This window comes from Mus pahari, chromosome 4, assembly GCF_900095145.1.
Source record: "Mus pahari chromosome 4, PAHARI_EIJ_v1.1, whole genome shotgun sequence".
Lineage (NCBI taxonomy): Eukaryota > Metazoa > Chordata > Mammalia > Rodentia > Muridae > Mus > Mus pahari.
Genome location: NC_034593.1, coordinates 86,694,664 through 86,718,313, shown reverse-complemented (window position 1 = coordinate 86,718,313; position 23,650 = coordinate 86,694,664). Strand labels below are relative to the sequence as shown.

Here is a 23,650-nt window from a genome sequence, read left to right as displayed (position 1 = left end):
AGGTTGAGAGTGGAGAACAAAGACAACTGAAGGCCAGAAGGCAGGTGAATGGAGCAATTAGACACCGTGGTTTGGTAAGGGAAAGGTAGTTGGTTTCTGCAACTTACTTTTATGGTTGTTTGAACTTTGAAAGTAAAGAAGGGTGTGGGCTGGTCAAGGATGAAGCAGGGTGTGAACTGGGGGTGTAGCTCAGTAGACAGAGCACTTGCCTAGCATACACAAAGTCCTAGACTTTATCCCCAACACCACAGTACTGAGCAGAAAAGCATTTGCCTCTAACCCTTGGTTCTATGGAAAATTTGAGGCCAAGCTGGGGCACAGGAGACACTGTCTCAAAAGAAATAAAAGAAAAAGAAACGCAGAAGCTAAGTCAAGGGGAACAGTTGTCCTCTCAGACAGGCAAAACATCACCCCAGGGCTTTGGTGGCTTTACTCCACAGCCTTGTACCCTTGGAACGTTGTGTCACGACCTCATGCCTCAGTTCCTTCATGTCTGATACATGAATCCCATACACGAGTCGTCTCCTGAGACCCCCCGACTCCACAGTAGGGTTGGTATGGATCCACTCGTAAAGGCACAAATGGTACTGGGACTCCAGATGTTGGCTTGGTCCAACAAGGTCACCTGCCAGAAAAAGCAGGAGTCCAGGCAGGGCAGAGTTCACATCTGACTTGATTTGTATGACATTTTGTCTTTGAGACAGCACAACTGATCCCCAGTGGTTGCTCCAACCTTTGTCCTCCAAATGGCGGGACATGCCTGTTTCGCCAAGCTGTCATTCCATCCCCTTGATCTTCTCACCTTATTTTCGGCCAAGCAAGCTAAAGATACCTCAGGCACCTCGCCAGTTGTTTCCAAGAACCTTTGCAGTCAGGGTCGCTGGGGACCAGCAATTCCCACAACTGTAAGAAAGCAGAAAAGCCTAATGACGGAGAGGTCAAGGTTACGACCTGCACGTCAGGAGTCACATCAAGAACATCACAGAGATTTCGGACCAAAGAAGCAGCTGCAGATGCAGGTCCTTCCCATCTGTCCTTAAATGCGTCTGGCCAGAGGTGAGGAGATAAATGGGCTAGACAGGAATAGTTCTGTTAGGTAATCTGGCCCAGGCTAGTGTGACCTTTTCTCCACTGACTTTTCCCCTACTGAGACCCACATTCCCCCAAGGAAATCACAAACATAGACATTTGAAATCCCGACACAGAATTCTAGTTTCTAGTATTATCAGCGGGAACGGTTCGCCTAATCCTTAGGATGTAATGTGTCTCTTCTGTCCGCCGCCCTAGCTATAGCTACCCAGTGGGAGTTAGCAGGCACGCACTGACCTCACCCCAGACCAGAGGGGAGAAGGTTTTCCATGATCACAGAGTCTGGGCTATTTTCTGTCCAAACCGCCTCATATCCCAGGACTATCAGCTACGGGCTGTGCTTCCTACAGCTCAGACATTTCCCCCCCTGAGTGGACACAACCCTATGGTTCTCCCTCTCTGGATTTATGGTAAAGAGGGGGAAACATCCAAATCCAGCCTGTCCCCAGCACCCTGCGTTATCAGTGCCTGCCAGGAGGAGCTCGGTTAAACCCATGTTTGGCTTTGGCTTTGTTCATTCCCGATAGGGTCTTGGGGAACCCAGGCTGGCCTTAAACTGGATCACGTAACACTCAAACTCCTAGTCCTTCTGCCCCCATCTCCCAAGTGCTGCGATTCCAGGCACACACCACTACTTCCGGTTTGCTTTTGTTTTATTTCATTTAAGACAGGAAGGCCTGAAATTCACTGTGGAGTGCAGGCTAATCTCAGACATGGAATAATCTGTCTGCCTCCGCTTCAAAAGTGCTGGGATTGCCAGGCACAGTGGCGCATGCCTTTAATCCCTGTACTTGGGAGACAGAGGCAGGCGGATGTCTGAGTGAGTTACAGGCCAGTCTGGTCTACGGAGAGAATTCCAGGGCTGCTAGAGCTACATAGGGAGATCCTTTGTTGGAAAAACAAACAAACCAACCAACAAAAACAACCACCCCTCCCCCCAAAAAAAAACCAAAACCAAAACAAATTAAAGTGCTATAGTTATAGGTGTGTGCCACCGCACTTGGTTTATTCCTATCTTGATGTGAGTTTTTCGTGTGTTCCTGTGCATATGTGTGCTCATGCATGTCTGTAAATAAGAAGGGCAGAAAGCAGCCTAAAGTGCTATTCCTCGTGTATGGTCTACCTTGTATGCATTTGAAGTAGGCTAGGATGGCTAGACATTGACCTCAGCAACCTGCCTGTGTCCATGTCCCCAGTCCTGGGTTTGCAGGGACTACATAGGTCCTCAAACTTGCACACAGCAAGCACCTTGCTGACTGAGCCACCTCCCCAGCAAGCACCTTGCCGACTGAGCCACCTCCAAGCCTTCTTCATGATTTTTTTTGAGACAGGACCTCTAGTTGGTCTCAAATTTGAGAGCCTTCTGACTCCTGAGTGCTGGGGTTAAAATTACGTGTTTGTGCTACCACAGCCAGCAACGAAAGCCTGTGAGGTTGAGGCAGGGCAAGGGACAGCCAAGATCTCTTAGGCTACATAGTGAGTTTGAGGTCAGCCTGGGCTGTAAGAGACCCTGTCTCAAAACACACACACACACANACACACACACACACACACACACACACACACACACACACACACACCCCAAAACCAACCAAACAAAACCAGAAGGGGGAAAGGCTGTCTAAATGGGATATTTCTTTTATCATGGAGATGCCTCCCACAGTCCCCTTTGGAAAGAAGCCTTGTTGTTCTTCTTCCCTTTGCCCTGCTGTGGCCTCAGAGGCAACCATTTTGAGAGGAAACTCCCTCCTCCAGCGAATGCTTTTGCCAGGCCGTGGTGGTGAAAGGAAGTAAGCAAAGATGAGCGCTCTGTGGGAGAGCCACTCCCTCTCTGAGAGAGAGAAGCAACCCTCCAAAGCTCCCTCCCCCAGGCCTCTCTCCTGGCATCCAGATAACTTTTTCCTGCCTGACCATACTTGGATTGGGCTGCCCTCGGCCCCTCACCTCTCCCTTACTTGGCCTGGATCCTGTTTGAGTCTTGCTTTCGAGCCCAAGCCACCACTCTCACCTGTCCCGGGTGTCAGTGGCTCCTCAAACCTCTCAGGGGATGTTTGGGGGCCTGGCCAGGAGAGGCGGCTGTACACAAAAGATCTTTAGACTTATCCTTGAAGTCCTCAGGGTGGGTCACATAATTTTCCTCTTGTATGTGTGTATGTATGTATTATACATGCATGTATTGTGTGTATGTATTATGCATGCATGTACTGTGTGTATGTATGTATGTATTATGCATGCATGTATTGTGTGTGTATGTGTGTATTATGCATGCATGTATTGTATGTATGTATGTATGTATGTATGTATGTATGTATGTATGTATGTGCAGACAAGGTCTTATGTAGAACAGGCTGACCTGGAACTCGCTATGCAGCTGAGAATAGCCTTGAACTCCTGATTCTCCTGCCTCAGCTTCCCTAGTGCTGGGATTTTCCCCCCTTGGATTTTGGGGTGTGGTGTAAATGCAAGCACATTTGTGCTATGGTTTGCACGTGGAGCTCAGGAGACAACTGTACACCCTTCCATCTTTACCTGGGTTCCAGACTCTTTACCATCTTTACCAGGTCACCAGACTCAGGTGGCAAGTGCTTTTACTTCTAAACTGTCTCACTTTTTTTCTTTCTCTCTCTCTCTCTCTCTCTCTCTCTCTCTCTCTCTCTCTCTCTCTCTCTCTCTCTCTCTCTCTCTTTCTCTCTTCTTTTCTCTCTTTCCTCTTTCCTTTCTTTGTTTTTTCCTTTCTTCCTCTCTCCTTTCCTTTCTTTCTTTCTTCCAACAGTGTCTGGGAGCAGCCTGTTATATTACCAATTGTGTCCTGGTAACTGTTAATCCTCCTGGCTCAGGCTTCCAAATGCTGGGATTTCAGGAATGCAATGCCACACCAGGCCCCTAAAATGTAGTAATATAGCTTCTAAATGTTCACAGCCAATTCAAACTTTGAGGAAGAAATAATACAGGCTTGTAAACATCTGCACGTGGCTTTGGCTCGTGCTCTGCCTCGGGCTTAGCATTTCCTCTGTGGTGCCCTGCCTTGTCAACTTCAGCTAAAATCAGCATACAGGAAGAGAACCACGAACCATAGCACAGTTAAGCTGGGGCTCTATGGCAAGCCAAAGTTCTGTCTTCCTGGCACTCGGGGTTCCTGTGCTGAGGACTCCTTCCTTTACCACAAAACAGGATATAAAGTATCAGAAGAGGTGCTGGGACACAGAGAGAGACAAAGGGAGAAGAGGGTGAAGTCTGTGGTGTGTGGTTTAAAAAGAAGGCCAAGATGCAGGGTAGTGGTGGCACATGCCTGTAATTACAGCACTTGGGAAGCAGAGGCTGTGTCTCTGAGTTCGAGGCCAGCCTGGTCTATAGAGTGAGTTCCAGGACAGCCAGGGCTACCCAGGAGGAACCGTGTCTCAGCACACACATACACACATAAATAAATAAATAAATAAATAAATAAATAAATAAATAAATAAATAAATAAAGGCGGGGGGGGCAGGCAGACAAGAGAAGATGAAGCCCATTTGAGAGTCCCCATATTTTTTCTCTTCCCTGCCCACCTCCGTGACTTTATCCAGGACCCTCCTCCCATACTCAACAGGCTCTCCTAAGCTCTCTGTTGATTGACTGCTCTGTTGATTGACCTAGATATCTAGGCGTCAACATGCCACCGTTTTGAATCTCTGACCTCCACAAGCAAACATCTCTTCTGTGTTCCCAAGGTGTATAAAGCCCAAACCTGGGTTTCTCAGTCTTAGATTCTGTTCTCAGGAGTAGGGACAGTAGGGTCCATGAGGTCTCAGGAGAGTTTGGAACCCTCCTACAGGCCAGTCAGGGAGGCAGCATAGAGAGCTCAAGGGCTGCCCGCAGGACCACCTCTTTCTCCATGGGGAGAAAAGGACACGCCCACTGGTCTATAGCAGTTTGGAAGGTAAAACTTTGAGTGTGGAACAGGAAGCTAAGCTTGCTTCTGCTCTGGAAGGTGAGGCAAGTATGAAAGACCATGGGTGCAGAGAGAAAGCGGGACAGGAAGGGACGCAAAGCACTAGTCTGGGCAGCAGGAGGAGGATCTCAGAGGGAGGAGTTTTCATCCTTCTGCAGAGCCATTTAAAGGAGCCCCTTCGCTTGCTGTCCTCTCCCTGCACCTGGAACTTTTCCTCACTCCATCTGTCCAGGAGGTTAAAAATACCCTTGACAAGCACCTAGCCAGACGTTTCCACGAACCTGCTTACTGACTGCTTGGCGAACTCGAAGATGTCCGCTCAGCAGTTCCATCACACAAAAAGAGAGAATGGGCCTCACTTAACATCCTGAGATGGAGGTCACATGAGATTCACAATGCTGTCCCCATGGCTCTGTCCCTCTCCTTCCGTCACGCTGTTGCCTGGAGATGACCAAGCAGTGGGAACACAGAAACACCACAGCGCACTGAGTTCGTTCATTCTTTCCTCTTTATGTAACAGGCTAAAGAAAGACTAGAAAAGGATCAAGTCCCGGGAACGGTCAGGGCAGGACGAGAACAATCCCGGTCAACTGACCAGGGTCCCAAGGATAGGCTCATGCCTCTGGCCCTTGTTCTACCCAGTTAGGCCCTCTCTGGGAAAAGGGCAAAATACCTTAGGACCGGAGCGAGGGCTCACGGGAAGAGCACCTACGAGTCTTACAGAGGACCAGGGTCTGGGCTCAGCATTCATGAAGTGGCTCACAACCATCTGCAACTCCAGTTCCAGGCTCTTTTTGACCCTGCAGGCACCAGTCATACAAGTAGTGCACATACATATATACATGCAGGCAAACACTTATGCACATAAAAAATTCAAAGGACTGTAAAAAAAAGAAAGAAGCAAGGAAGGAAGGAAAGAAGAAAGGAAGGAAGGAAGGAAGGAAGGAAAGAGAAATAAGAGATCTGTCTATTATGTTGTATGTCTGTGTTCTCTGGTCCTCAATTTACCACACTAAATGGTAGTAAGCTTTCCCATAATTGTGTAAACTGAAGAATTTAGAAGATCCCATTACAATACACTTGCAGAGGTCAAAGAACAATTTGTGGAAGTAGGCTCTCTTCTGGACAGAGCTGGGCTCCGCCTGCTCAGCTGCTATTCCTTTGAATAACAAGCACTCCCTGTGCTGGCAGCGCCCAGATGCACTCTTCCCTTACTACACTTTATCTTTTTAAAAGATCTGTTGCTTTTTTTTTTTTTTTCTTTTAGTTTATGGGTCTGTATCTCTGTGAGTGAATACCACATGTCTATGGATGCTCAGGGAGACCAGAAAAGGGCTTCAGATACCTTGGAGCTGGGGTTGCCTGATAAGTGTGCTGGGAACTAAATCCAGTCCTCTGAAAAGCAGCAAGTATACTTAGCCACCGAGCCATTTCTCCAGCCCCTACATTAGCGCGCGCGCGCGCGCGTGTGTGTGTGTGTGTGTGTGTGTGTGTGTGTGTGTGTGCGCATGTATGTGTATGCATGTACGCATGCATGCATAGGCACTATGGCATGCCTACAGTCAGAGGGTACGTTTTGGGGAGTTGGTTCTCTCCTTCCATATGAGAAGTGGGGAGAGGCTTGGTGGCAAATTTCCTAACCCACTCCCCACTATGCATTTCTAATCTTCACACCACCGATGGGGGCAGTTCTGTCACTGGCTTTCATTTTACAAATGAACAATCACAGCTACAAGTGGCAGTACATGTCTGTCTACAATCCCAACATTTGGGAGGCAAGAAGATTGTGAATATGAGGTCGGTATGGGTTATCTAGGGACTCTCTCCTAAATCACACACACACACACACACACACACACACACACACACACCCTGGAAATGTAGTTCATACCTGTGATCCCAGTGCTCAGGAACCTGAGGCAGGAGGATATGATAAGTGTGAGGCCAGCCTGGTTTACATAGTGGCACCCTGACTCAAAGATAAAGAGACAACAAGTAAACTAGGGGGGTTGGTAAAGTGCTTGCTATTCAAGCTAGAGCACCCACATAAAAAGCCGGGTGGGCTGGTGTCTGACTGCAGCTCCATGGCAGGAAAGCGCTAACAGGAGGCCCCCAAGGCTTGCTGGCTGGTCAGTCTGGCCGGTCTGAGAGTCCCCAGCCTTCAGGGAAAGGCCTTGTCTCAAAAACAAGATAGAAACTGGCAGAGGAAGACACCTGACTGACTTCATCCTCTGTGCATACAAGTTTTACTAAACTTCCTGTTTGAGTGTGTGTGTGTGTGTGTGTGTGTGTGTGCACGAGAGCGCTCCCCTCTAGCTCCCAAAGGCACCAGGAAGGTACCCAGAGCACAGACATACCTGAAAACACAGCTGTGCACACAAAATAAACTACACAAAACTTTACAGCAAAGCAGTATTGAATGAACGGCCTACGGTGTGGAGTTTAAATAAGCAGACCAGTATCACATGCTGGCAGGTGTCACCGGAGGTGGAGAATTTAGTGTGGTGTCAGGGCCTGCATTCTTAATAACTAGATCTCCTAAGTACCTGTGGTGGTGAGTGTTTTGTTAACCCCAACTAAAGTCATCTGGGAAGAGAGAGCCTTAACTGAGGAGATGTCGCTATCAGACTGGTCTGTGGGGCACTTTGATTAATGATTGATGTGGGAGGGCCCAGCCAGAGGTGGGTGGAGGCATTTCTGGGCAGGTATTCCTAGGCCATATAAGAAAGCAGGCTGAACAAGCTATGGGGAGCAAGCCAGTAAGCAGCACTCCTCCATGGCTTCTGCATCAGCTCCTGCCTCCAGGTTCCTGCCCTTGCCATCCCTCACTGATGGACTGTGAACCGGACATGTAAGCCGAATAAAACCCTTTTCTCCCTGAGTTGCTTTTGGTCATGGTGCTTATCGCAGCAAAATAGAGAAACCAAGGCAGAACTCTACAGGAAAGCTAATCACGGAGCTTTTCCAGGCTCTAGAGCCATCACCTAGTGGGTCAAGGGCTGCAACCCTGAATCTGTGACTGTCTCTGGAAGGTTGTGTCAACCTCTGAAGTCCTGTGGATAGGAAGTCTTCTTCCTGTCAGAGTGTTTAGGACAGGAGAGCCAGTTAAATGTATTCTGTATCTCCCATCTGTGTTCTCTCACCTAGAGGTGATTCAAGAAAAAAAATACTCTAGCATGAGTCTGTGGACTGCTCAAAAAGTTAGTCAAAGGTAGGCTGGGAGCTGGCTCACTCAGTAACATGTTTGCCACACAAGAACAAGGGTCTGAGTAGGAGCCCAAACCTATTTAAAATGCAGAACATAGTAGCTAATGCTTATAATCCCAGTGGTGGAGAAGCGCAGACAAGGGGGCACACTGGGGATGCCTGGCCAGCCAATGTAGCCCCATTAGGGAATTCGAACTCTGAGATGTTCTATCTCAAAAACAAACAAACAAAGTGTGCACAAAGTCAGAGCAGCAACACCCAAAGTGATAGCACACACACACACACACACACACACAGAGAGAGAGAGAGAGAGAGAGAGAGAGAGAGAGAGAGAGAGTCAGAGAGTCAAAGGTCTTCATGTGTGGTTAGTTCTTGCTGGCCATATGCTAAGCTTCATCTTCTCTCCACAATTTTTTCTCTCAATGTCCCAACTCTAGTTGGATCCTTTCATTTTCCTTACATTTAGAGAAGGCACCTTTTGTTTGTTTTTAAATAACTACCTGTAGCTGTTGTTTTTGGAGCCCACCCTGGCCTCAAAGTCCCTACTGCACCCCCTGAGGATGGCCTGGATTTCCTGACCTCCTGTCTGCTTTTTTGAGGCAGGGTCTCATGTATCCCAGGCTGGCCTCGGACTCACTCTATAGATATTTATGGCTTGAATGTTTGAACTTCTGTGATCTTCCTGCCTCTGCCTCCCAAATTTAGGGATTACTGGTGTTTACCACCAGTCTTCTTCTTCTTCTTCTTTTTTTTAAATATGCTGCTGAGGTTCAAATTCAAGGGTTTGGCTTTATACATTTTAGATAACACTCTCCCAACTGAGCCTGTGTCTCTAGTCTTTTTTGTTTTGTTTTTGTTTGTTTTGAGACAATTTTCTGTGTATCTCTGGCTGTCCTAGAACTCACTGTGTAGACCAGGCTGGCCTCTAACTCACAGAAATTCTCCTGCCTCTGCCTCTGGAGTGCTGGGATTAAAGGCGTGTGCCACTGCTGCCCAGCTCCACCTCTAGTCTTAATAACAAAAGCTTGCTGTGTACCCCAAGCTAGCTTGAACTCTTGACCCATTTACCTCAGTCTCCCATATGATGGGGTGACAGGCCACCAGTCCCTTCTCTTAACTTTATTTTCTTTAGGGTGTTTCCCCACTTCTCTCCCCCTCCCCCACTTCTCACTGTTTCTTTTCCACTTTTCTCAGCTCTTCCCGTACTAGACTGGACCTAATGAATAAATAAATAACACTCAGAACTAGATCCCTGCTAACAGCGGCGGTACGTGGAGGTTGTCGTTCTTTAAAAATTGAAAGCCATTTGAGAAGAGCATGAGAAAATGAGACCCAGTGTTAAATGGGGAAAGAGCTGCCCAGCAACGGAGAAGTGGCACAAAATGAGCCTTCAGGCAGGAAATGTCCCAGGGTGAGACAGAAATTGTGTAGAGAACGCAAAAGGAAGTGGAGGGCAGCCTCCTGTGCCCTCGGGAGGGATGGGTTTCCTCTTGGGGAGCAGATCCGGCAACTTCCTTCCTCAGAGTTAGCTGTGAGGCACGATATGGTGATGACTAGTGACACAGTGCTGTTTAAGTCTGGATTAATTAAACAGAATTAAAAATGCCATTTTTTCAGTCACGGTTTGATGGCCCACCTGGCTCCACAGCACAAGGTTTACACAGAATGTCCATTGTCACAGAAAACGCCTTAGTCCAGGTATGCTGCACAACACCTATAAACCCAGTGATCAGAGCTTGGGGCAGCAAGATGGTCCCCGTGCAGAGTGAGGTCCAGGCTAGCTTGGGTGACAGAAAGAGACCAGTCTTGGAAAGAAAATAAAATCTTGTAGACAGTGCTAGATGCGGTGGGGGGTGGGCTGGGATACCAGGAGAGGGGGCGTATGTTGCATATCCTGCCTCTTGCAGGATCAAATCTCTTGAGTGGCCTTGGGTGTCGTTATCTGTCCTCTCCTGGCCACTCAGCTCTCATAACAAGTCTGTGTACACAAATACGCAGACTTTCCTGCTCTCTTCATCCCTTAGCCTGGCCCTCTCTCTCATTCTTGTCCCTGCTCCAACCCTCAAGTCCCTGGAAACCCAGCTGCATAAAAAACTTTTCCTTCAACTTTGACCTAGTTTCCTGATCGCAGAATTAAAGGGGAGGAGCTACTAAATGTTTGAACAGGTGAGAAATGGGGGAGGACGACAGGTGAGAGTTTTCACAGCAATGGGGAGAGCTAGGTACCAGCACACTGTAAACAGACAAAAGAAGTTCAAGAATCTAAGATGCAGATCAGTTGGCAAAGTGTTTGCCCAGTGCAGACGGAGCCTGATTTCAGCCTCCGGCAGTGTGTAAAGTGAGCGTGGAAATACATGCATGCCTATGACTCCAGTGCTAGGAAGGTGGGGTCAGAAGGACAGAAATTCAAGGTTACCCTGAAGACACAGCCTAGACTAAATGAAACCCAGTATCAAAAGACAAAGAAGGAAAAATGTCACCTGGCTTGGATAAAGGCACTGGCTTGGTGACCTGTGTTTGATGGGACATTGGGATCATGTAAAGGTGGAAGGGGGAACCAGTTCCACAGATGTCCTGACCTAACTTGGGCACTGTGGCCCACACCCACGGGCCCATATACAGACACAAATGATTGTTCTTTTTAAAGTGAGGCAGGGAAGTGACAGGTGCGCTATAGCGAATGAATGATAAAGATCAATTACTAGTGCAGAAAAGGATTTCTTCTTCTTTTTTTTTTCAATTTCAATTTCTGTTCAATTCTGTGTTCACATGCTTGTGTGTGTGTGTGTGTGTGTGTGTGTGTGTGTGTGTGTGTGGTTTTGTGGTTTGTTTGGGAGATACAAGTGCTTGCTCTGTAGCCCTAGCAGACCTGGCAGTACCTGTGGCCAAAGCTGTCTTGAATTCTTGGCAATCCTGCCTTTGCCTCTCAAATGCTGGGTTTTAGGTGTGTATGACCACAGCGAGCCACCCCTTGGTTTCTAATACAGTGCTTCAGAGAGTGTACTGGTGTGTCGAGAGCTATGGAAAACCCATTTTGACGAAAAACATTTAGATAAACCAAAAACCAGGAAGAACTGTATGATGTATTCTGCCATCTCTGTTTCTCACATGTGTAGCTTTTTCCTGAATAAAATAACTTCAGTTAGCAGTGAAATGGTTTATCAGTCATCAATACCCTTGTAAGAAATAGAAATTTCCAAAACAGGTCCCAAGGAATAAGGGTAGAGACTGAATTCTAATTATACGTTGAGAACTGTAATGAGTCAGGCTGAGGTGGTATACGCTAATCCCAGCGTTTGAGGGACAGAGGAAAGTGTATCTCTGAGTTTGGGGTTAGCCTGGTCTACAGACCAGGACGACAGAGAAACCCTGTCTCAAAAAAACACAATAAACTATGAAGATAGAAAACTGTAGCTGCTTCTAAAACATCTAATCCCTGTAACTAAAATTAAGTCTGAAATAGTTCCTCTTTGCAGCTTATAAACCAAGTTTATATTGGGGGAATTCTCAGTAAAAACCAAGGGAAGAATAAGACCGTGGTCTTCTAACCCCAGTGGCCGGGAGGCTGAAACAGGATTGCTTTCAGGTTAAGGCTAGCCTGAACTTGTCTCAAACAAAACAAAACCAAAAATTCCATTGCCACCAGTCGTCCTGTTTTTGGTAGGGTGGGCTGGGGCCTCTGCCAGTCAGGACCCATTCTCACTCTGGACTGTCTGCTGAGCTTTAGGGAACACCAGGAGATCCACCAGAGCACACCAGGACCGCTTCCTGCCTCCCATCTGAACAAACACCCATTTAATTTCCCTCTCACATTACTCTCCCAGTCCCTTCTCCCCACAGCCTCCCTGCCTTTGTGTAAACAAAAGCTGCTCATTTGGACTTAAAAATAAAAAGGAATCTCACCCTGTTCCTTTCAAATCTCCTCACTTATTTTTAAAGAATTCATAAAACAGCACAGAAAACTGGGCTCAGACATGGCTCAGCAGGTAAAGACGCTTTCTGCGAAGCCTGAGGTCCTGGCTTTGGGGGTCCCACAAAATGGAACTCTTCCCAAGGTGGGTTCTAAGCACCACATTCCCACCTGCATTCACACACACACACATACACAAACTATAAAAACCTGAGCATGATATTGCATGCTCTTGATGTCTGCACCAAGTTCAAGGTTATCCTTAGCTACGGGAGCAAGCCTGATCCTGAAGGTGTTTTCTATGGACATGGTTAATTAGCTTCTACCACCAGACCCTATGGATTCTTCAGTCTGAATAGAGACCAAACCAGCTGTTATGTCACTCAGGGTCAAGAGACTGCTCTCCATGGGCTTTCAGTATTGTGAAGCAGGGGAAAACACACTTTCTAGTAACTTCTCCAATGTTTCATAAACAAGAACATTTATTTTTGCCATTAAAAAACTTTATTTTTTACAAAGGATAGCCCCACTTTGGGGTGAAAATATATTTGGATAAGTACAAAATATAGTTTTTAATCATACAAAAAGATACACAAAATACAAAAACAACAAAAATCAGCTCGCAAACATTCTGGCTGCACAGTTCTCAGGTGGAGTGCTCAGGTTGAAGCTGACAGAGGACATGGGACACAGGACAAAGTGCTAAGGCTCAGTGAGCTTCCGAGCGAGCGATAAAGGCCACAGTGAAAGCAGTACTTTCTCCTAACACTGGACAGGAAATGGGTCTGGGGGCTTCCGTGAAAACTTGTAGTTCTCATGGAAGCCCCAGTCAGTGCTGGGACATCTCAATGTAGAGTGTCACCCAGGCTCCAGTTGTCAACCGCAACCCTTCACAGGATTAGTGTTAGAATTACAGAAGTCTGTGCATTGGGAGAAAGCTTCAAAAGTAATAACCAAGCTGGGCCTTTGATTGCAGCACCCAGGAGGCAGAGGCAGGTGAATCTCTCAGGGCAGCCTGGGTCTACAGAGTTCAGGGGCAGAGACCCTACCCCCCACCCTCCAAAGTCACTGGGCTTTTAACCCTTAAGAGACAGACTGGTAGAGCTTACATCTATAATGGAGACGAAAACAAAACTGACAAGCTAAAGTGCTAAGAACATTGCCTTAGAATCATTTCCAAGGGGTTACAGGGAAATAACAGATTCTCCCAGCTGATTATGCTTACAAGAGAACACAGTGCAACTGGCTGTAAAGTGGCTTTTATGGCTGTCAGTGGGCACAGCCACTACTGCTCCCAGGGTTAAGTCAACTTGGAGCAACTGCCCTGTATTTCACAGGCTGCGTGCTCACCAGCCATGGAAGGTCTTTTTTTTTCTTTGTAAAGATATTAAAAAAAGGGAACACTGACTTTAAAAACAAAAACACTCCTCTTACAAAATTTTGGCCATTATTTTTCTTTTTCTAGTATGTGAAATTGGCTCTGTCCCCCATGGCACAGATGATGGTATACTAATATTTTAAACAATTTAAAATTCCCTTTAAAACAAAAACCTTGGAAAGACCACGCCATAAGGTCAGCAGTGCCCTGACTCAAGTCAATACAAACAAGTTCTTCATTTTCCAACATCTGAGAGTGGCCAGGTCTAGAGTGTTCTGACATTCACCCAGCAAACACTCCTATACCACAGTGCAGGCAACTGGTCTGCACCACTTGAAGCTGGAGACCTGCCTACTGATTGCCACCCATCTTGAGGAGTCAGCGGCTGGGGTGTACCCGTTCCCCACTATAGAGACTGAGTCTCTGAAACACTGGAGTTCAAGCAGAGAGGCAGAAAGAAATGTGCTAATACAAATGCTTCCTTTCCTGCAGGCTCACTGCACATTGTTGTTGTTGTTGTTGTTGTTGTTGTTAAGGACGCACGGATCCACCTGGGGGGGGGAAGAGGAGATTTTCAGTTTTTTTTTAGTTAAGTAGAAAGCCCACACTAACCCTTCCCTTCAGAAGGCCTAGGACAAAATGTTGACAGTGTGAGAATAGCAGCCCTCACCTCAGTGTAAGTGGGTGGGGGCATGAACTGGAACTCGGGGGCGTACATAAAGATAGGGCTGTCTTGAGAATCGTCCACGTCGTCCAGCAGAGGGGTGGTGGGGCTCTCTAGTCTGTGATCTTCAGGAATGATGTCCATGTAGCAAGGAGGAGCTGGAGAGAGGAAACGGGGTCAGAAATGCCAGGCCGCCCCAACTTCACAAGCCCAAGCAGGTCAAAATAAAGAGAACCTGTCGGCTGCCGCTTACCTTCCGGGGTATCGGGGATGTTTAGGTCTATCCAGCTCATTTCAGAGCTCGTCCGGCTGGCCATGCTGGATGTCCGGCTGCTCAGACCCGACCTGCTGCCAATCACCAGGGGCAGGTCAAGGATGACTTTCTTGGAGCCAGGGACACTGACATAGATCTAGAAAGAGGACGGCGGTTTGTGAGATGGGTCGAATACAGAGAGCACTGAGTCTGTAACCGAGGAATTGTTTCTCTTCTCACCCAACTCACCAGCAAGGAGTATTCAACTTTGAGGATGTTGCAGCCCAGGATCGACGGTCTGATCTTCTGCACTCTGAGGCTCTTGCCACGCCATGATGCGCAGGTCCCTGAGATAATGTGATTGCCTCTGACTGACGACAGCTTCTGAGTGAGCACTTTGGTCTGGCCATTGGCAAGGTAAGTGTGTCGGGCCACAATAGCTGCTTTGGGGACCACGATTCGGGAACATGTGTTCTCAAAGTCAGCATGGATGGAGATGTCATCACCTAGAGTTAAAAAGAAAGAAAGAAAGAAAAAAGTATGAATATCCATGAAACTTAACAGCACTTCCTCTGCCTCTACCCCATGACCCTCTCCGACCGACCCCCCCCCCCAGTTCTGGCTATCCTGTCTAGCACTTGAAGCAGTAGGTTTTTACCTTCACAGAACCCTTTTCTGTCAATTCGAGCAGAGACTGACACACGTCCATCAGGAATGAACATGCAGGAAACTTTCTTCTCCTTTTTGGCAGACACTGGTGCCTGTGTAAAAGGAAATAATGTTTTGAGATATTTCAATGCCCCATGCATCTAATTTATTATCCCTGACCAAGAAGAATAAAACCTTTTAAAAAAACAAAGCCCTCACCATTAAGTCGGGGGTATTGACATCCACTAGATCCATCACTTCGAAGTTTTTCTTTGCCTCTTGAGTTGGCTGGCTGGGGCGATCAAGAAAAGCCTTCACCCAGTAGTCTACGCAACCATATTTTCCTTTAAAAGATGTTCCCAGGGGCCTGTGTCAAAACAATGAACCAAAATGAATGCTCTCTAAGAACTGTAAGAGATCAGTGGAGGGGGAAGACTTAGAAATAAGAATGCAAGGTGCACTCAGTGGATACCTACCCCTGAGGAAGCTCGAAGCCGAACTTGTACTCGTATTTGTTTCCAGGCCTCATGATCACCATCTCGTTCTCACCTGCAGGGGGAAACAAAGGCAGGGGGCCATTAGGCTTCTTGTTCCATTTCAAAAGCTTCTGTGAGGAGTGCCTGGGCGGCAGACTATCTTACTTCCACTTTCATCTCTTACACTATGGAATAAAAGATCCCAGAACACTTTCTTGGACATTAAGTTGCGAAACCCACGAACACATTAATCTCTACATAGTAGTTAAGGCAACACTTTCAGGAAACAGTACCCCCAAAAGTGTTCAAATCACTCTATGGGGGTGGAGAAGGATAGCGGAGAAACTTGCAAATTACAAAGTAAAAATATAGGGACCAACAGTTCAAACCATTCGAGCGAACAACTCGAAACACTTAGTAGTGTCCTCCCGACCCACGGTCCTCCCAAGTCACCGCCCACCCTGCAGAGAGCAGTACCTGTAGGCAGATCTTCTAGGAGAAGCGTGTCTTCATATCGCAAGTAGTCCAAGGTCTGTTTGCACTGCTGAGACCCTTGCATCCACAGGACCTTGGCCACGCCGCAAGCCAGGATCCTGACGGCTTTGACTCGGGTAACTTCACACACTTCCACCATCACCCGTCCGGCCACCTTCTCCCCGCTGCCGTACACCTTCTCGGGGTCGTTGAAGACCACCTCAAAAGACTTGATCTTCTTGAACATCACCATGATTGAGCCGAGTGGGTTCAAAAAAAACGGAAGCCGGAGAGGAAAAAAAAATCTAAGAACCCTTCACAGCAAACGAAGAGCTCACTCTCCTCCCTAAGTCAATCAGGGCTTGAAAACCCAAATAAAAATGTAAAGAAAGCCTCAAAACAAACCCTAACAACTTCTCCAAAAAGGTGCCTGAAAGTTTCAACCTGCTGGCTGTGCCAAAAGCTTGCAGGAGAAAAATAACAGCTGTCTTCCGCTACTGGAGGAACTCTGGAAATCCGAAGAGCAGAAGAGGAGAGTGTCAAGCTGCTGCCGGAAACGGCTTATATAGCCGCCTGGCTTGACGCTCCACGCGAGTGCTGGCCTGGAGGCTCGTGCAGCCCTCGTGCACAGTTCTCCCATTGGCTACTTGGCCCTTGTTTACCAGGCCTCCAACCAATCAGCGAGGCCGCAGGGGCGCGTGGACACGGTGTGCTCCAAGCGGGGAAAATGGTTGTTGTCCGAGTGCGCAGCCTTGCCAGGAGGAGGGGCGGGGCCCGGGGCAGCAGGGTGGCTCCCCCGGGAGGCTGGGACCCCGCGACCCTGAACCTCATCCAGGGGACTCCTCTTGGGAGCTGGGTTGTTTGGGTGTGTGCTTTGTTGGTTTTTTTTTTTTTCTCCTTCTTTTTTTAGGTGAAAGAAAAATGTGCTTAGGAGAGGATTTCATGCCTCGCCTTAGCCAGCGCAATTCGTCTCGAGGTGACCATTTATTCCTGGCTCACAAGTTCGCAAGTCTGTGAAAAACAATCCCATCGCCCCGAGGATACTTCAGGATGGAGCGGAGGGCGAGAGTGCAGTTGTGTTCGTGAGAGCCCTCCCGATGTGCTCCTATTGTGCTTCTATTGAAGAATAAAAGGCTTCTGCCTCTCCAGACGAGAACTTGTCAGATATTTTAAGTCTGGTTTTCAGTCTTTTTTTTTTTTTTTTTTTTTGTAAATGCTCTGGTGGATTCCCCTTATTTCATGCCCCTATATGCTGTTACTGTTCCTCGCCCATTACATTCTATTCTGTTCTCTGTTCTCTGGAACGGAAGCAGTACGGGAGTGTCCACATCCTGTTGCTTATCCCCTCATCTCTTCAGTGTACCTGCGAAGTTGGGGAACATTTTGTATATGTTCCCTTGTTCCTTGCTCCAGCTTTGTAAGGTGTGTACTTTCACACCGATTGCGCGCTCCCCTCCGTCCTTGTTTCTCCAGGAAACAAGAGGTGGGTACAAACAAAAAATAAATAAATAGGAAGAAAAAGAACCTCACTCCTTACTTTGTTTCCGAGTTCCTGTCATTCTTTTTTCCCCCCTTTGTCCTCTCTCCAAATTCACTAAATGAAATGCATATCCCTAAGCCTGTTCAATTTCACCGGAGCTGGAGCTGTATTGGTTTCACTTGGCTAGCTGGCAAACCTTGCTGAGAGATGCCTCAGGAGCTGACTAGAGAAATAACTCTTAAGTGTGCAAAGAAACTCTTGTGTGTAGAAGAAGGATTACCCGCAACTCCCTCCTCCCCTCGCCCCCTACTCTATTCCCTGCCCACCTACTCCCACTCCCACCCGCGAAGGAGCACTGAATCCTAGACTCCTTCCATATTTGGGCAGAATTATTAGGAGATTATCTATCTCCTTCTTCCTTGTGCTGGAAAATAAAGACAATAGCCCTGAGATTAAGATGGAGAAAAAGCGTTTGCATGCCTGTTCACCGCTGTTCATAACCCCCCCACCCCACCCCCACCCCGCACAGCTTTAACTGGTTGACACCCTAAGGCTAACAAGTTACAACTCAACCTTAATCTTAAGCAAGCTCAGAGGTGAACATCACATGGTTCAAAAACATATACACCAAGGCTTAGGAACACCTTGATCCTCGGGGTGTGTTTGTTCCAGAAAGTTAACTAACTAGGCTTCAGGTGTTTTCCAATGATAAACAGTACGTATTAAGGGTAAGGGAGGAAAAAAAAAAAGGGTAAGGGAGGTAGGTCGCTCACTTGAGTTTCTCAGTGCCTGTAGCAGGCATCTGAGAAAACCTTAGCTTGATGGTATGAAATATCAAAATATACCAAAAGTGCATATATCGATATTGTGGTATGTAGCAACATAAAATTTAAAATTTCGTATGTGTATGGGTGTTTTTTTTTTCTTTTTCTTTTTCTTTTTTGGTTTTATTTTTTTTAACTACGTGTGTGCCTGCTGCAGGTAGAGACCAGAAGAAGGTGTCAGACGTCTGTCTTAGAAGTGGAGTTAAGAGTTGTGAGCTGGTGTTTTGGTTCTGGGACTCTGACACTATCAACCAGCAAGCCAACTCTTCAGCTACGTAAGACTTCGGGAGAACCAGAGATATGGTGCCAGGCCTGCCAACTTGAGTTCAATAGCAGAACCCACACAGTAGCAAAAGAACCAACTCTGACCTTCCCCTTCCCCCTCCCCATCCTCTCCCCTCCCCTGCCCCTCCCCAGTAGTCACTCCAGAGACACCCAAAATAAAAATTTTAAATGTAAAAAATTCTTGTTTTTAAATCTTGAGATCAGATGAGAGGAAGGAGGGGAGGCTGCTAAGGGATCAGAGGGATGCCTTGGGATGTCTCCCAGGAGGGAGGGGTGATAGTTATTCGGGGATGTCTATGGAGTATTGATTATTTAATTAAGAAAAACCCTGTGGACAATTCTGTGTCCTGTCCCCTGCATGGCTATCATCTCTTAATTTGCGGCGCTCAGCGCAGACCACTTGTTTGTTCTGCGTTAGGCCAAAAGTTTAACTCTGGCAGTGGCAGCTGCTCCCTGGGCCTATAGCCAAGGCTTGTTCTGAATTGGCTGCCTCCTGGAGAGGATTGTTTATAACCTTTCACCTGGTATTCTCATAACAATCTGTCCCTCTTCACAAACACACACACACACACACACTCATGCACACACGCACACGTATGTTCGCACGTACCCATCTCAGTTCTTGGATGGAAGAAAAAAAAAAAAAGAAAAACAGGGCAGAGGCTGTGGGTTCAGGGACAAGGACAGCCGAGCCCAGGGGGAGTGGAGGCTTGCAAGTTCAGTCTCAGCGCCAGTAGGAAGCCAGGGGTGTTTGTCCTGTGTTTGTTTTACTCTAGACAACCGGGTAGCCAAGGCTTGCCGTGCAGCCTCGCACACAGAAGGCAAAACCAGGCCTGCAGGTCCTTATTCTTTCACCTCTGACCCAGCAGACGGTCAGAGCTAGGGATGCAAAACAGCTTGTTTTCTTAATCACTGCGAAATATGTCTCTTCCTTCATCTGTCCACTTCTTTCCTGTCTTTCCCTAAGAAGGTTAGTTTAGGGGTGGAGGATGTGAAATGAGTCTGTGGGATTTGAGACTACCCAGATGTATACATGACTCCAAGTCATAGATAAATAAGAACACTTAAATAATATATCTTAAGAATTCAGCCGGGCGTGGTGGCGCACGCCTTTAATCCCAGCACTCGGGAGGCAGAGGCAGGCGGATTTCTGAGTTCNTCTACAAAGTGAGTTCCAGGACAGCCAGAGCTACACAGAGAAACCCTGTCTTGAAAAACCTAAAAAAAAAAAAANAATTCAAAGGGCCTTTTTTTTTTTTTTTGGATAAGGTTGCATGTGTCCCAGGCTGGCCTCAAACTTGCTGTATAGCCAAGGATGACCTCAAACCTGTTTTAAAAAAAAAAAAAAAAAGACAGGATTTGGGCTGGAGAGATGGCTCAGTGGTTAAGACCATGGACTGTTCTTCCAGAGGTCCTAAGTTCAATTCCCAGCAACCACATGGTGGCTCACAACCATCTGTACTGAGATCCGGTGCCCTCTTATGCCCCTGTCTTTGCCTCCTCAGCACTGGAACTAAATGAGTGAGCTAGCTCTCTCCCGACTGAGATTCATCAGCACACTTGTGGCAATGCTATTTTATTTGTAAAGTCATCTACCTTCTTGTTTTAAACAGGATTTAAGGTTGGATTATTTCATTTAGTTCCCACAATAACCCAGTGGCTCACAGAAAGGTGCAGTGATTTGCCTGAGGTCACAGGTTTTTGTAAGTACATCCAGAACTTCAACCTAGGCCTACCGGTTCTGTGCCAGGCAGGCAGGTGACTCACTCTTGTGACTCCAGTACTGGGAGAGTAAGGCAGAGAAGAACCACCACACCAAGACTAGCCTGGGCTATGTCGTGAGACATTTAATATTATTTACAAAGGAATGATATACAGATGGAGAATGAGAAGCAAAGAGGCCCGATGGGCTGGAGAGTCGGCTCAGTGGTTAGGAGAAATTGTTGTTGCAAAGGACCCAGGATTGGTTTTCCAGCGCCCAAATGGAGGTTCCATGCTTCCTCAGGTGATGATGTGAGCCCTGCCTCTTGGCGCTTTGACTTGTACCTGGTTCGATCTTTGCGATAGCCTTGCAAAGGATGCAGGGCAAGACTCTCAGAGTTTTAGACTTAAGGGGAACTCTAAATAGTTCCCTTGTTTGGTTGCAAGACGCGCCCTCAGATAACCAGCTAACATCTGGTTGGAGCCATTCCTGGGCTTGCTGTGATGATGATGGTCCCAGGTTTAGATGATTCATCATGGGCACCTAAAGCAAAGAAAGACTGGCAAGAAGGGCCCCCTATGTAAAACACCTCGTCTTGAATCCCGTGCTTCCCGCTGCTGAGACGCTGAGGTCTTTTTCTTTTGAGACACTGAGATGAGGTCTTGCCTGCTGCCCAGGCTAGTTTTGAAGTCCTGGAGCTCAGCTGATCTTCCTGCTTCTGCCTCCTGACTGCCAGGACGACCACTGCACCCCAGTCGGCTTGAGACTTGAGAGGGATTCCCCTAAGTCCGATTTGTCTGTTTGGCTTCTCGCTCCTTCCCTTCCTGAGAAGGCAGTGGTCCTCAACCTTCCTAATGCTTTGGCCCTTTAAAACAGTTCCTCATTTTGTTATTTCATTGCTAACCGTAAATTTGCTGTTGTTATGAATTGTATTGTAAATACCTGACAACCCCTGTGGGATCAAGGCCCACAGGGCGAGAGACGCTGCTCTGGTTTGTTTTCTTCAATGTTTTCAGAAGATATCAAAGTGAGGTTTCTTTAGCAACTGTATAGTTTAAAAACCATCATTTAAAGAACTGGGGATTCAGGCCGTGCGTGGCGCACGCCTTTAATCCCAGCACTTGGGAGGCAGAGGCAGGCAGATTTCTGAGTTCGAGGCCAGCCTGGTCTACAGAGTGAGTTCCAGGACAGCCAGGGCTATACAGAGAAACCCTGTCTTGAAAAACCAAAATAATAATAATAATAATAATAATAATAATAATAAAAGAACTGGCAATTCAATTGACTTGGGTTTTGATTCTCTTCTCTTTTGCTATTTTGTTTCTTCCCTCTTACCCTCTCAGAGCTTTTCCTAAGGACGTTTGCCTTGGCGTTTCCCCTTCTCTCTCTCTTTAATTTTTAGGTTTGCTTTTATTATTTTATGTGTATGAGTGCTTTGTCTGCATGTACGCCGTGTACCACGTTCATGCCTGGTGCTGAGAAAGTGTCGAATCTCCACGTGTGTGCTGGAAAACCAATCCTGGGTCCTTTGCAGCAACAACAATATCTCCTAACCACTGAGCCAACTCTCCAGCCCATCGGGCCTCTTCTTTGTTTGCTTTTCATTCTCCAGCTGTATATCATTCCTTTGTAAATAACATTAAAGTAGTGGGTGACAGAGAGGCTGGAGAGATGGCTTTGTGGGTAAGAGTCTGCGTGCTGCTTTCCTAGAGGACCTGGGAGAGGAGCCTGAGTTCGAGGCCAGCCTGGTCTACAGAGCCAGTGCCAGGACAGCCAGGGCTACACAGAGAAACCCTATCTTGAAAAACAAACAAACAAACAAACAAAAATCAGAAATTCAAAATGAGTTTGAGTTCAGAAAAGTGCTCTACTGTGTAACTAGCCTGTCTCCAGCACTCTTGTCAGCATCTAAAATTCAGTTTACCAAGTAATAAATATGCACCTGACCCCCACTCCCCCTAAACACTAGCATGTTTGCTTTTTAGAAAAAAATGGGGGAAAGAGAAGGATGTAGGGCCTTGTGTAGCCCAGGCTGGCCTTGATCTCCTCATCTCGCCATGTTCATCTTCCAAGTACATTCACACCCACCTCAGATTTCTTAATAGATTTTTTTTTTTTTTTTTTAGCTAACCTCCCCATTATCATCTTTAGATTACAGTTAGATTAATACAACATTTTCCCCCTGCCAGCTCCTGTGATTATCCAAAATCCTGAGCTTACTGAATCTCACGCAAATGTCCACCACGCATTTAAAGGCTTTACAACATGGTCTCAGCTAAACGTTCCAGCCTCGTTGCCCACTACTTCCTGATCTACGTTCCCTGCATGTCAGCCAAGTCTGGGTACTTGGTGTTCTCCTAATATCCTCTTCTTCCTTTGTGAAGTCCTCGATGACGCCTCTCTCTACCTGGAACACCTTCCCTCCTCAGCCCCAGCATCTGAAATCCCAGGCCCCACCCTGTCCCCAGTAGAAACTCAGGCGGCATTCCCTTCTGAAATCTTGGTGCCAGCTGTTCTCAGGTTGCGCTTTATAACTAAGTACGATTTTATTATTATTATTGAATCCTCCCTAGCATGTTGTTTACGCTTCTCAGGCAAGTTGCTCTTTTTTTTCCCTAGATAATGAATTTCTAGAGAGCAGGACTATGTGCTTTTTGTAGTTGTGCGTTCCTCCTAGCACCTATGGAGTGCAGCTCAGGGTGTAAGTAGAGACTGAACTGATGGATTGGGGGAACACTTTAAAGGAGAATACGCCAAAACTTAGACTCTACAGTTGTTTCATAGCAATGCAGACTTGTAGTCTTTATCCCTTTGTTGTTAATGTTAAGTTTTATACTTTAATTCCTGTTCTTCCCTCCTTGGAATCTGTGGATGGATCGTTATGTATCAGAGCAAGGGGTGAAGGCAGCGAGGGAGGATGGGGTATTTTTCAACCAGGCTGTGTTGACGTAAAGACTCCAGGGAGACAGGGACACTCCGTCCTTAGCCTTTTCTGAAAACTTGTCCTTTTCTGAGAAATCCTTTCTTCACTAGTTTAGGAATTCAGTTGGCTCAGCCCTGCCACCCAGTGGGTAGTTAAATACATCAACAAGATCCTCCGTCTAAGAACTATCACAAACACTGGAACCTTTGTGGTGGCCTGACTCTTGATCTAGAACTTTCCGACGAATGACAGAGAAGATTCCTGACCGTGAGAAAAGGAAACAGATGACTGGGGAAGAAACTAAATATAAAGCAGTCTTCCGTCCTCTTCACCTGACTGACAATTAACAGTGCTTTCTTTCTTAGCTTGTGTTAGAGAGAGAGAGAGAGAGAGAGGGAGAGGGAGAGGG

General features: G+C 46.9%; 1 protein-coding gene and 1 long non-coding RNA gene across 2 annotated transcripts; one reads left to right on the top strand and one right to left on the bottom strand.

Annotated features, from left to right (window-relative positions):
* The first annotated feature begins 7,765 nt into the window (after positions 1-7,765).
* Positions 7,766-18,788, top strand: LOC110319944. The gene is made up of 4 exons (XR_002380436.1): positions 7,766-7,868; positions 14,682-14,846; positions 16,119-17,248; positions 18,506-18,788. It is a non-coding gene; the product is annotated as an uncharacterized LOC110319944 (long non-coding RNA).
* Txnip (thioredoxin interacting protein) lies at positions 12,607-16,553 on the bottom strand. Its single transcript, XM_021195699.2, has 8 exons — positions 16,031-16,553; positions 15,554-15,626; positions 15,297-15,444; positions 15,088-15,190; positions 14,679-14,935; positions 14,430-14,586; positions 14,183-14,334; positions 12,607-14,063 (listed from the first exon to the last, which is right to left on the bottom strand). The coding sequence occupies exons 1-8, from the start codon at positions 16,278-16,280 to the stop codon at positions 14,007-14,009; spliced, it is 1,197 nt and encodes a 398-aa protein (XP_021051358.1). The 5' UTR covers positions 16,281-16,553; the 3' UTR covers positions 12,607-14,006.
* Positions 18,789-23,650: the final 4,862 nt, after the last annotated feature.